Here is a 12,080-nt window from a genome sequence, read left to right as displayed (position 1 = left end):
GAATAAGTCCAGCCGTTCTTGGCATTTTTACCCATGGAAATAGGGCGTATAACCCATCACCGAACCCCACGTAAGTGTCTCTGTTTGGAGATACCACCCTTTAAGGTAAATTCTGTCTGATGCAAAGACTACCCTCCAGCATGTCCAGGGTGTGGTGAGACACCCGAGTCGCCCGACAGCCTTTCTCCCAGGCTCCAACTTCCCAGGGTTCCCAAAGAAACTAGGGGGAAAAAAAAGTCTGCAAATAACACGTCACATGATAAAATTTAGTCTTTATTTTCTCTTCAGTAGGTCAATTCAAGTCCTCGTCCGCATCCTACACAGGGTGAGGGAGGCTGGGCTGTGGTCAACCGTGGCCTCCCTCTTCAGGTGACAAATCAGTAACCGCAGTCCAAAGGTGGCCCACACGTGTCCAGGGAGTTGCGTCACTGTCAACAGGGAAGATCTCCGTCTCTGCCTGGCCAGACGCTTGCGGGGCTAGGAAAGAGATGTCACTGGGCTCCAGTTCGAGAACACGTACTCAAAATGTTAAGCCTTAACTTGGCATTTTTAAAAGGCTAAACGTGACCCTCCAGAAGGCCCTCCGGGGTCATGAAGACATTCGTTCTAAATTGTACACATAAATTCGCTGCACGTCGTTCTTATCACGTGTCTGCAGGTGCGCTGCAGTTATGACACGCACGATTCACACCGGCTGGAATCCGCCTTATTTCCCGGCGGCCAGGGCAGCCCAGCCTGGTGCTGCCATATAGGGTGTCCTCCGATGACACCCAGGACCAGCCGCTTTACACTGACCTTGTTTGATCTGCATCTGTGACCATGTCTGACCACGCGCCTCGTAACAAAAACGTAACTGTTTTTGCTAAGAGTTTCTGATAAAGGAATAGACAATTATTCCATCTCGTGTCCTTTCCCATGCTTTAAAATGAGCTATGTCCTATACGTTTTTCTATCATCTAAGATTTGCGAGTAAAAACGTTATAAAAAATATACAAATCTTCGAAAACCCCAGCGTTTCTGGTGTGCGATACCTAAGGCTTCTTTGGCAACGCAGAGCCTGCAAGCTGACCACTCCGTGGCCCGTGTCGTCCACGGAGCCTGCGCACGTCCCACGGATTCCAAATGGTTCTCTGGAGCAAAGTGACAGACTGGCCCACGCGCACATTGTAACAGACAAACGTTTCACCACGGGAACCAAGGCCTCAAATTCACAACTCACGGTCTCGTTCTGATCTCACCCTAGTGATGACATATGGTTGGGGACAAATCTAGTTCAGGAGAAGGGGGTACAGGGAAGGTGGGGTCGATACCAAATGACGGCAAAGGAATTCCAGGAGCCTGAGACGCCACCTGTCCCGGTCTGCTGGAGAGGCCTCGGACGGAGACCCCGCACCGCAGGCAGGCCGGTCACCTGGCTGAGAAGGCTCGGTGTGCAGGCCCACATCGCCACCGGACCCCGTGCCCGAGGGTGCCACCGACTTTAACTGAAAATACTTCAAGCCAGTGGACACTCTCTGTGCAAAGGAACAGAGCAGGTTCTTAGCAGGTGCAAACCAAAAGCTCCCCGAATTGCGCAGGGGCCCTGGGACTCCTTGAGTTAGAGCAGCAGCTTCTAGAGCACCTGGAACAGGTGCTGGGGGCGGGCGGGGGGGGGGGGGGGAGGTCTCACGCACACAGCTGTTTGCAAGGCACTTCCGTCAAGGTCAGTAAGTGAGGGGAGGGATTTTAAAAGTTCATCTTCCACCACAGTTGACAGATGGATTGCCGTCTGGTCCAAACTGACAGGCGCACTCACCAGATCGGCGTCTTTTGAAAACTCAGCTCTTAGAAACTTCTAGATCCCGAAAATCCACAGGTGCAAATGTGCAAACCCCAAAGGAGTCTTCAAAGTGCTTCCGGAAGGGCAAGGCCCTCGCTTGCTGAGCTCCCGGGGGGGCCTCCTCCCCCGCCTGGATGAGAGGTCAGTGAAAATCCAACCGTGACTGCACAGTCTTACAGCCCTTGTCCGAGTAGATTTTCTCGCCTTTGGGGAAAAACGTCATTTCCTCTGCCACCCTGGTGACAACGTCCTCATCTACGGCGGACCCGCGGGCCCTCATCTCGGCTCGGACACACATCTTCACGTGTCTGTACTCCAGGGGGAGGAAGGGGATAAAGTAGTCGATGAGGTTTCTGTCTATCAGCCCGCTGCGCCACAGGCCACCTGCAAAGCAAGACACAGCTGGGTCCCCCCGTCTCCGTCACTGTCACCTGGCCCAGCTCACTGCTCCTACGGGGCCCATGTGGTTATCCCGACCCGCGGTACGTCCTTTGCGTCTTTACCCGTTGAGATTCTCTTCTCATCAAGGTGGGACAAGCCTGACAGAGGCACCGGTTGGCCACCCCCTGCTAACTGGCTTCTATTAAAGGAGGCCCCAAGGAAAAGTCCCTACCTCACGGATTCGGTGGCTTCGTGGAAGGCTTGAAGAAAGAGGAGGCCGTGCTGGCAGGGTCACGGGGAGCCTGGGGGACTCACTGTGTTTATTGTTGAAGACTCCGACGGACAGCACGGGTTCCAGGTCCTTCAGCTGGATGTCCTCCCTCTTTCTTCCTGCCCGCCAGAAGTCAAGGGCGGTCTTAGTTATGAGGTCCCCACCGGCATTGCTGCACGTGCCAAAGCAGAGTAAAATCACACGTTAAGATTCTGGGTCTAAATCAAGCAACATGTGTGCTCTGAGGCTTAAGCATTTTTTTTTTTTTTTTTAAGTTTTTTACTTGAGACAGAGAGAGACAGAGAACAAGCGAGGGAGGGGCAGAGAGAGCGAGGGAGACCCAGAATCCGAAGCGGGCTCCAGGCTCCGAGCTGTCAGCACAGAGCCCGAGGCGGGGTTCGAACTCACAGACTGCGAGATCGTGACCTGAGCTGAACTCGGATGCTCAACCGACTGAGCCACCCAGGCGCCCGCTCCAACCCCCCCCCCCCCCCCCCCCCCCCCCCCCCCCCCCCCCCCCGCCCCGTGCTGACTTTTTACCCTCAGAGACACGTGCAGGTAATGAAATTGCCTGTTATCAGCAATAATTTCATTCACTTTTCTCCCACCCGCAACTGCCATGCTGAGAGTAGCAACCCCAAAGTAACAGAGGTCACCAATTCACTTTTGCCAGGCACCTCTGTCCCTCGGCAACAGAATCCTGATGGTTGCCGGGGCCTCTTTCTAGCACTAGGAGAAAGAACGGCTTGCGTGCCCCCGAGAAATCCCCTCCCGCTCACCTGAGAAACATGAACATGGCCTTCCGGTAAGACACGCCATCAACCTGCTCGTAGTAGTCTAGAAACGGCTTGATCGCGTCGATGACCCCGGGGTGCAATTTGTCCATCTCGTCAAATATGAACACGGAGCTGGCACACGCACTCACGTTACCCCGGATCCATCCCTGTAACTGGTCCTGGACCAGCCATCAAAGAAACAGAAGCTCAGAGGATGTGCCTGGAGAGGCACACGTGCGACCCTGTTCCTCAGGCTCCGAACGATGAAAAATCAGAGCTCTCTGGGATTCGACAAAAGAGCTCTTGGAAACTGCCTCCCAACCAACCGCCACTCACTGGGGAACAGCTTTTCCACAACTTTGTCTATAAAAAGTCGAAACTGGCAGATAGGTGCTAGGGTGTCAAGCCGTTTTTTTTTTTTTTTCCTAACTCAAATGACGTGCCGGAGAGGACTTTTTAAAGGTACAAGAGGGGCCAAAGGCATGAAGAGCCATCAGTTCGCTGTTAACCCATCATTTCCACTCACTGTGAACTGAAACCTCAAGTTAATTTCACCAGACATACTGGGGAACAAGAAACTGGACTGAGGTTGGCACAGTGCCCCAAACCAATGCCTCGTACCGACGCGGCAAACGAAGGCAGTGGCGCTCCCCAGAAAGCACGTGTTCCTGAAACAAAGATACCCAAGCAATAAACCCTCAACCCCCAGACACGAAAGGCTCCAGAGGCACCCTCACCCCATCACTGGATTCCTAGAGATACAACTCTTTATCCAAGGATTTGGAAAGCGAAAATCCCTTCTTATTCTTTCTTTTTTGGCAAGCTTCCCTGTCTCACGAACACCCACTTTCAATTCCTTGTCCCGATCAGTTTCTGTTTCTTATGTAGGCCCCCACCTAACAGTAAGACGAGTAACCTTTACAAGGACGACATTCATTTAAATGAGAACCCTACCAGACAACTTCTAAATGTAGGAAGAGTATCTCAACAGAAAAAGTATCTCTTAGGATTCAGTTCTTCAAAGCTTTCGTGTGAAGAAAGAAAGCAACACCAAGGATTTGGATGGGAGGCACAAAGGGAACAGAGGCCTGGGCAAGGAACCCTCCAGTCTACAGCGCAAAACACAGAGTGCTCAATGCATATGCTGCATCACAGGGGAGACTTAAATGAAGCCGTGTCCAAACACATCGTCTGAGACCTGCTCCGCTCCACCAAAGACTGAGACGGGAATGCCGAACACGCTGGGTCACTGCAGAACGTGGCTAGTGGGAGTTTGGAGAGCTGGGTTCAAGGGTCTGATTTGCCACAAGGCCAGAAAGACTGTAAGGAGCAGGTCCCCTGGCCTCTCTGGGCTCCACCTTTTAATGTAAATAAACATCACCTGCCCCACTGTATTATTTTGGAACCAAATGAGAAAAAAAAAGTGGCAGGAGAGCTCGGCCAACAGCAAAGGGTTACCGTGGGCGAGTGTGCCTTAACTCAGCGGGACCCCGGGCTACTCCAAAGCCAAGAGAGGCAGCAGAGGCCAGAGTTAGTGAAGGTGGCCCCGACCAGAGTGGCCGGCGGACAGGATAACAGGATTCTCTTGCCTGGTACAGTTTTATGTGCTGCTCGTGAGGGAAGTGCAGAGTCGAGACAAACAGGTGGACAAAGTTACTCTTCAGGCCTTTTGAGTGAAGATTTTCAGCCACAATTTGGCTGACAAAATTCTTGCCCGTGCCAGCCCAGCCGTGTAAGGACAGAGTCAGCGGTTTCTTGGGGTTTTTATTGTTCTTGAAGCCAGTCAGCGCCTTGAGAATCACCTCTGTGGCCAGATGCTGCCCAAACAGCTTCTCCTCTAATTCCAGCTTGAGGGCTGCAGGAGCCAGCCGGAGAACAGAGAGAAAAATATACATTAAACAGGCACCAGAAAAGCAGCGCTTTCCCCAGCTGGCCAAAGCGAGAGGCACCTATTAGCAAGCGGTCCGGCAGGGTGTCTGCCAAACCCCAGGGCTGGCCCGGAGCACAGCCTCGGGTTGCAGAGCCACACGATGCCACTTCCAAGGAAATGCACTAGATGGATGTCCTGCTTAACACTCCAGTGTCTGATAAGGAAGCTGAACGTGTTCGTTCGTCCAAGGATTAGCCCTCTCTGGACTGCGCTGCTTGCTATTCCCCAGCTACCCCTACTGAAGTGTTAAGAAAACCCGGGGCCAAACGTGGGCTTTCTGGGCAGCCGCTGCACACGCTGCACATCTGAAAACTACTTAATGGGGCAAAGGGCTGAGCACGCTGCTTCCAGCTTCTTTCTGTACTCCCAGGGAATCCGAGGCACTTAAGAAGGAACTTAGGCAGAGCCCCCACGGTCTGCAGACTGTCTCAGCAGGCACGGCTTGCAGGGCGGGAGTCCGGACCGAGGCCCCGTCCGTCCTCCCTCCCGCCCCAGCTCAGGGTGAGCGCCGCGCCCTCGCGGGCGGACCCGCCCTACCGGACGCGTTGAGCCGCTGCTCCTCGCGGCAGCACTCGGCGAAGCGGCAGTACAGGTCCGTGTAGGACAGGTAGCCGGTGAGGGCGGACGCGGCCCCGAGGGCGATGCCCACGCTGATGGGCTCGATCGCCGCCACCACGTGAGCCGCCAGCAGCGGCCCCAGCGCCGCTGCACGGCCGAGCCCCGCCGCCCGCGGCATCGCCCCGCTCGCAGTCCGCCAACCTCCGCACCGCGCTCCCAGGCCGCGAAGCCGCGGCCGGACTTCCGGCTGCGTCACTTCCGCCCCGCAGGCCCGCCTCTCCCTCGGGACGGCCATATTGGCGGGGGACTGGAGAATCTGTATCGCCATCTTTGTGCGTGGCGCGAGAGGTGTCCCGGGACTGGCCTCTCGCGAACCCCTCGCCGGCTTCTTCTCATTTCCAGCCCCCACCCTTGGCTTTGTCATCCCTTCCCCTGGAGCTGTAATGAGCGTCTCCCATGTCGACCCACCACCTGCCTTCCTGAAACAGCTGCTCTGCGCCCTGGAGGTCCAGGCCCGGGCCGGGAGGCACCAAGACCGAGGCGCACAATCAAACCAGAAACCCGTCCGGTCGTTCAGCATGCGACAAGGCAGGCCCTTTGCTGGCTGCTTGGGAAGACAACAGTGAAGGAGAGGGAGTTGGCTCTGGCCCTCTCCGGTGTCCAGGCTATTGGGCAAGAGCCCTTACTGGGCGGTGGGAGAAACACAAGGGCCGTGGAGCAGGGAAAACTTCTGTCTAAACGGAGAACGAAAGGAGTTAGCCCCGCAACAAGTGAAGAGTGGAACCTTCACCCAGAGAACAGAAACTGCAGTTTGGAGAAGTGTTTCACATGCTGGAGGCTGGTGACAATGAGGGGGGCAGAGCCAGGTGGAGACTGGCATGGGAAGACCTCCAGGGCTGTAAGGAGGCTGGCTTCTAGTCGGGGGGGGGGGGGGGGGATAGGGAGCCACGGAAGGTTTTACACAAGGAGCAGCATGGTCAGAACAGAGATCACTGTGGTTGTTGGGTTCAGTGAGGAGGTTGGTCCAGGTAACCTTGGCCCAGACTTGGCTGAAATTGGTTGAGTTTACCCATCAGCCAACCTATCAACAAATATTTAATGAACGCTGGTGCTGTGTCAGATTCGTTGCCATATGCTGGGGGTACAGCAGGTATCCGGGCTGACGGAGCCCCTGTCCTCACAGAGCTCTCGGTGTAGGTGGGGGAGACGGAGGGCCAACAGATGCTTTACATACGATGAGGTCAGTACCGTGAGGTGGGATGCACAGAGGGGGCACCTCACCCAATCTGCAGGCTGGGGAAGGCTTTCCTCCATAGCTCCGTTTTGACCTGAACGACGAGTAATATTGCGACGGGGCAAGATCCCACTGAGCCCGCCGGAAGAACAAAGGAGCAATATTGCCTTAAAATGTTGGTACAATAGGCAGGAAATCGGGTCTTTTGCAGCCATTTAAACTTATGATGAAAAGTTTCAATGTCCGTCTAAAAATGCACAGAGGAGGTAGGTGAGCAAAAGGCATGTGAAGACCCCTACCCGAAACCCTATCCTGCCCCATAGGCATTGACTCTTCATCCTTCAGGTGGACTCTGCATTTTCTAGGCCTAGTTGGTGCCTCCCTCTGGACTGGCAGCTGCTAAGAAAGGACTTCTGCGTGGATCTGGGGCTTGGTTCCCTGGCCGGATGGCCTCCTTCCTCTCCACCGTCAGCCCCTTGCTTGCCACACCTTCCCTGTCTCCCCACTCTACAATCCTGAACTGCCCCGGGGCTCTGTTCTAGACCCCTTCTGTCCCCATCCTCTCTCCCTGGGTGGGAGGCCTTGACTTTCTCCCCCAAGACCCTGCATCTGGCTGCACACTGGACACCTCCACTTGGCTATGCACGGGGCATCTCCCCATCCCTACAGTCAAACAGAAGCCTTGATTGTTTTCTCCAAACATGTCCCTCCCCCACGGCCCCTATCTCAGGAAGCGGACCCGCCCTCCACCAGTTGCTTAGACCCAAAGCTAGTGGTTGCCTTGGATTCTTTCTTCCCCCCAGTCTCCACTTCCAATCCATCAGGAGGTTGCCGACCCCTGTCCAAAGCTCTTCAGTCGCCGCCATCTTTTCGGCCACACACACCCCCCCCCCCCCCGCCCCGTCCGAGCCTCCGTCATGGATGACCACAGTAGCCCTCTGGGCAGTCCCCTGCCTCTGCACTTGTGCCCCCTGATTCACACTCCCCACGAGAGACAGGTGGTGTTCTCCCAACAAACCGGATCATCTCACTCCCGATTCAGCCTGTCAATGGCTTCCAAAAACCCTTAAGAAAAAAAAAAATCTACCTTTTTATTCTGACCTCGAAGCCCTATGTGATGTGCCTCTGCCTTCCTCTCAGACCTTCACCTCCCCCATACTCTTTTATTCCCAAACCCACAGCCCCTTCTGTCCTGTTCTCTCTGCCTGGAATCTTGCTTCAGAGTCTCTCCTGGCTGGGAACTTTCAGGCCTCAGCTTGAAGTCCACCTGCCAGATCTAAAGTAACTCCACTTCCACCCCCAGTCACCTACTCTCCCTGTCACCCTGTTTGTGTCCCTGTCTGTTGTCCAACTTTCCCACTGGCCCGCGAGCTTCCGGAAGGAACTTACCTCTTGCGTTCTGTTTCTCTAATTCTTGGGACTGTGCCGCATACACAGTAGGAGCTCAACAAATATGTTTACTGTTCAAGGTTGCGACACTGTCCAAGAAGGTGGGCTCTGATCTGGGGTCCAGGGATGCTGCTATGGACTGGATGTTCTCATCCCCTCTAAATTTATATTCTGAATGTGATGGTATTAGGAGGGGGGGTCTTTGGGAGGTGGCTGGGCCATGAGGGTGGGACCTTTAACATTAAGTTGTTAATAACAGGGAAAACTGGGTGAGAGCTCTATGGAAACGCTCTGTACTAGCTTTGCAGGTTTTCTGTAAATCTAAACTAAAAGGTTTCTTTTGTTTACAAAAAGCAGTTCCGTCTATGCTGCGTCTGGCCATCAGTGATACTGTAAAATCCATAATCACACAAGCTTTAATTCTTCTAAGCTGAAGTTGGTTTGTGAAAGTGTGGAAATTGCACTTGTTGGGCAGAAAGGCTCAAAAGACTGAATGCAGTGTATGTGAATGGATAAATTATCTATTTTAATTTTAAATCCGTGAAGAGGAGGGAGGATCCCAGGGGTGGGGCGTGTAGGACACAGTGGCAGGAGCTCTGGGGCCTCGATGCTCTGCCACTGTCCTCGGGAAGAGAGAATCTGATTGGCCCAACCTGGGTCAGGTATCTCGACCTTGGATCAACTAACCATGGGCAGGGATGCTGTGCCAAAGTAGCTCCCCATTGGTACCATTCTATATATATCCAGCATTTTGTTCCCCTAAAAAGTGAGTATTTCCTCATTTGTCTTTTGGTCCCTTATGGTGCAGTTGGCCACTGGAATCCATGGAGGGGCCTCAAAGCCGCCTCCCAAAGAACTCTCTGGGGGATCAAGACCCATTGGAACCCAGGAGTGGACATAGCTGAGCCCCAACAGTTGTCCCCCAACTGTGTAATGATCCTGACACTGCTTTGCACTCCATTCCTGCTCTTTTAAGAAAGTTAAATTTTTTTTAATGTTTATTTATTTTTGAGAGAGACAGAGAGAGACACACACACACACACACACACACACACACACAGCATGAGCGGGGGAGGGGCAGAGAGAGGGAGACACAGAATCGGAAGCAGGCTCCAGGCTCGGAGCTATCAGCACAGAGCCCCCACTCTAGGCTCGAACTCATGGACCGCGAGATCATGACCCGAGCTGAAGCCGTACGCCTAACAGACTGAACCACCCAGGCGCCCGAAGAATGTTAAAAAAATTTTTAATAAAACAATTTATATATTTCAAATTGGCAAAAATGTACTATCATTTAGAGTATCTTAGGATACATTGCCTTAGAATGGGAACTCCCAGTACTCTGAATTCTGCAAGACATAGCTAGAAACTTTGTTTCTATAGAAAACGAGAACTGTTTAAGTCAGATCAGAGGGAAGGTAGTGGAGGCCTATGTTTCTTTTTTATTAATTGCTGTGATACTGGCTGTGATACTATTCCTCTCATATTCATTTCTGTTACAAATCTTACAAAGGGGAGTGCTTCTGGGTATTTAGATCCACATTCTATCTTAAGGCTGTATGTTTGGTTTTCAGAAATTGTCCAAGGCTGTGGGGGCTGCTGTCTCGTGTCACTGTCACTGGAAGCCTGGTGCCTTCCTCACCCTCCACCCAATCCCCTGGCCCTCATTCTGTACCATTTTCTTTACTCTTTCTATCATCGCTGTGTTGGAGCATTGCTTACAATGTTTACATTGTTGATCAAAAACACTCAAAGCCACCAGCTTGACTCCTCGAGGCTGTCATAAATGCAAAGGGCAACGAGAAAAGTCTTGGAAGGGTGATTCTGGTGCAGACGGGGCTCAGCCCTCTGGTGTCGCGGCTGGTTGAGATTTTCAGGACCAGAGACAGCACCCCACTCCCCACCCCCCAACCAACCTGTTTCCCAGGAAGCCTTGGGTTTGACCTTAAGGAGAGACCTGATAGACTAGGAAACTGGAAGGCTGGGAAGACCTGGGGAGGAAAGCACTAGAGGGTGCTAGTGAGCTACTGGTCTGAAGACTGATATCTGTTCAAATTTTGACTCTATCACTTACTACCTTCTGCAACCTTCAGAAGGTCACAAAAATAACGACAACAAAAAAAATTTCAAAATCTTAGATTATTTAAAATGCCAGGATGCCTGGGTGGCTCAGTCAGTTAAGCGCCAGACTTCAGCTGAGGTCATGATCTCACGGTTTGTGGGTCCGAGCCCCATGTCGGGTTCTGTGCTGACAGCTCAGAGCCTGGAGCCTGCTTTGGATTCCATGTCTCCCTCTCTCTCTGAACCTCCCTCACTCACACTCTGTCACTCTCTCTCTCTCTCTCCCAAAAATAAATAAACATTAAAAAGAAAACCAATTGTTGGGGCACCTGGTGGCTCAGTTGGTTAAGTGCCCAACTTCAGATCAGGTCTCGATTCAGGTCATGATCTCACAGTTCCTGGTTCGAGCCCAGGGTTGGGCTCAGTGCTGACAGCTCAGAGCCTAGAGTCTGCTTCGGATTCTGTATGTCCCTCTCTCTCTCTGCCCCTGCCCCACTCATGTTCTCTCTCTCTCTCTCTCTCTCTCTCAACAATAAAAATAGACATTAGAAAAAAAGTTTTTTATGCCAATTATTTACAGTAAGCCCTGTTCTCATCCAAGTTTTATTAGTGTCTATATTATACAGAGGTGCTCTCCTGGGGTTCCCAGTGTTTGATGCTCTCCTCTCCCTTGTTATTCTGCATACAATGATACCCAGTTTGTTTCTATGAAATCTTACAGCTATATAATATCACATATGCTTTTAAACAGCTCTGTCGAGCTCGAGTTGACATAGAACCAAGTGCACATATTCAAAGTGTACAATTTGATACGTTTTAACACATGCACACACCCACGGAACCATCGCCATGATCAAGACAGGGAACATCATCCCAAAAGATCCCTCTTGTCATTTTGTCATCCTTCCCTCTCATCTCCACCCACCCCCCACATTCCCCCCTCCCCTACCAGCCACGGGTTTGCCTTCTATGCCTGTAGATTAGTATGCTTTTTATAGAATGTTGCATGTTTCAGAAATGACATTATGTATTATTTTATTTGTTGCATGCTCATAAATGCCAGGCTCTGGGTGCATTAAATCATAATCTAATTTAATTCTAAAGCAACGCTGTGAAACATCAGTGGAAATCTCCATTTTACAGGTGAAGAAGTTGAGAGGTTAACTAACGTGCCCGAGGAGCTCACTTCAGGAATAGAAAGTTGTGGAACCAGGACGGACCCTCGGGCCCTTTCAAGGCCTCCCTTCCCCCCACCGCCAAGCTCCCACCCACTGACCTGCCGCTCTCTCTCCTTCACCAAGCAGGAGACAAACTGCCTGGATTCAAATTCTGCCTCTGCTAGGACCATGTGTGTATGACCCTGGGCGGGTCACACAACCTCTCTGGGCCCCGGGGTTCCTCATTTGTAGAATGTTTGTAACAATAGTCTCTGCCTTATAGGGTCGCCCTGCGGGTCACTTGAGATGATGTCGGGGGCACCTTACTTAGCAGAGGGCTCGGGCAGGATGACTGAACGCACGGCCAGGGTGTAGGGTGGGTGCAGGGAGACAGACGTGCCGTGCATGGTGGGAACCTGGGAGGAAGGAAGGGGGCGTTGGTGTGGGAACCAAGACTTCTGGAAAGGTATCTCCTTGAACCCCCGGACCACTATTGCCTGTTCT

At 52.5% G+C, this 12,080-nt stretch overlaps 1 protein-coding gene across 2 annotated transcripts; it reads right to left on the bottom strand.

Annotated features, from left to right (window-relative positions):
- Positions 1 to 252: 252 nt before the first annotated feature.
- On the bottom strand, positions 253 to 9,596 carry TOR1B (torsin family 1 member B). Of its 2 annotated transcripts, none has more exons than XM_043565558.1 (5): positions 5,715 to 9,596; positions 4,837 to 5,102; positions 3,251 to 3,426; positions 2,516 to 2,643; positions 253 to 2,203 (listed from the first exon to the last, which is right to left on the bottom strand). In XM_043565558.1, exons 1-5 carry the CDS (start codon positions 6,313 to 6,315, stop codon positions 1,962 to 1,964), a joined length of 1,413 nt encoding a protein of 470 aa, XP_043421493.1. In that variant the 5' UTR covers positions 6,316 to 9,596; the 3' UTR covers positions 253 to 1,961. The 2 variants fall into 2 exon arrangements, with proteins under 2 accessions (XP_043421493.1, XP_043421494.1); XM_043565559.1 differs by having other exon boundaries at positions 253 to 2,127.
- Between the last annotated feature and the right edge of the window lie 2,484 nt (positions 9,597 to 12,080).

This window comes from Prionailurus bengalensis, chromosome D4 (assembly GCF_016509475.1).
Source record: "Prionailurus bengalensis isolate Pbe53 chromosome D4, Fcat_Pben_1.1_paternal_pri, whole genome shotgun sequence".
Taxonomy (NCBI): Eukaryota; Metazoa; Chordata; class Mammalia; order Carnivora; family Felidae; genus Prionailurus; species Prionailurus bengalensis.
The sequence above is the reverse complement of the archived record's forward strand: the minus strand, read 5'-3'. Positions and strand labels throughout refer to the sequence as shown.

What these genes read in the sequence shown, in the direction of transcription:
- TOR1B (XM_043565558.1), bottom strand. Translation starts at nt 6,315, where the DNA reads ATGCTGAACGACCGGACGGGTTTCTGGTTTGATTGTGCGCCTCGGTCT. An exon ending in GCAGCGGCTCAACGCGTCCG is followed by an intron (nt 5,103 to 5,714) that starts GTAGGGCGGGTC and finishes TGGCTCCTGCAG; the next exon opens with CCCTCAAGCTGGAATTAGAG. An exon ending in GCCATGTTCATGTTTCTCAG is followed by an intron (nt 2,644 to 3,250) that starts GTGAGCGGGAGG and finishes TGGCACGTGCAG; the next exon opens with CAATGCCGGTGGGGACCTCA.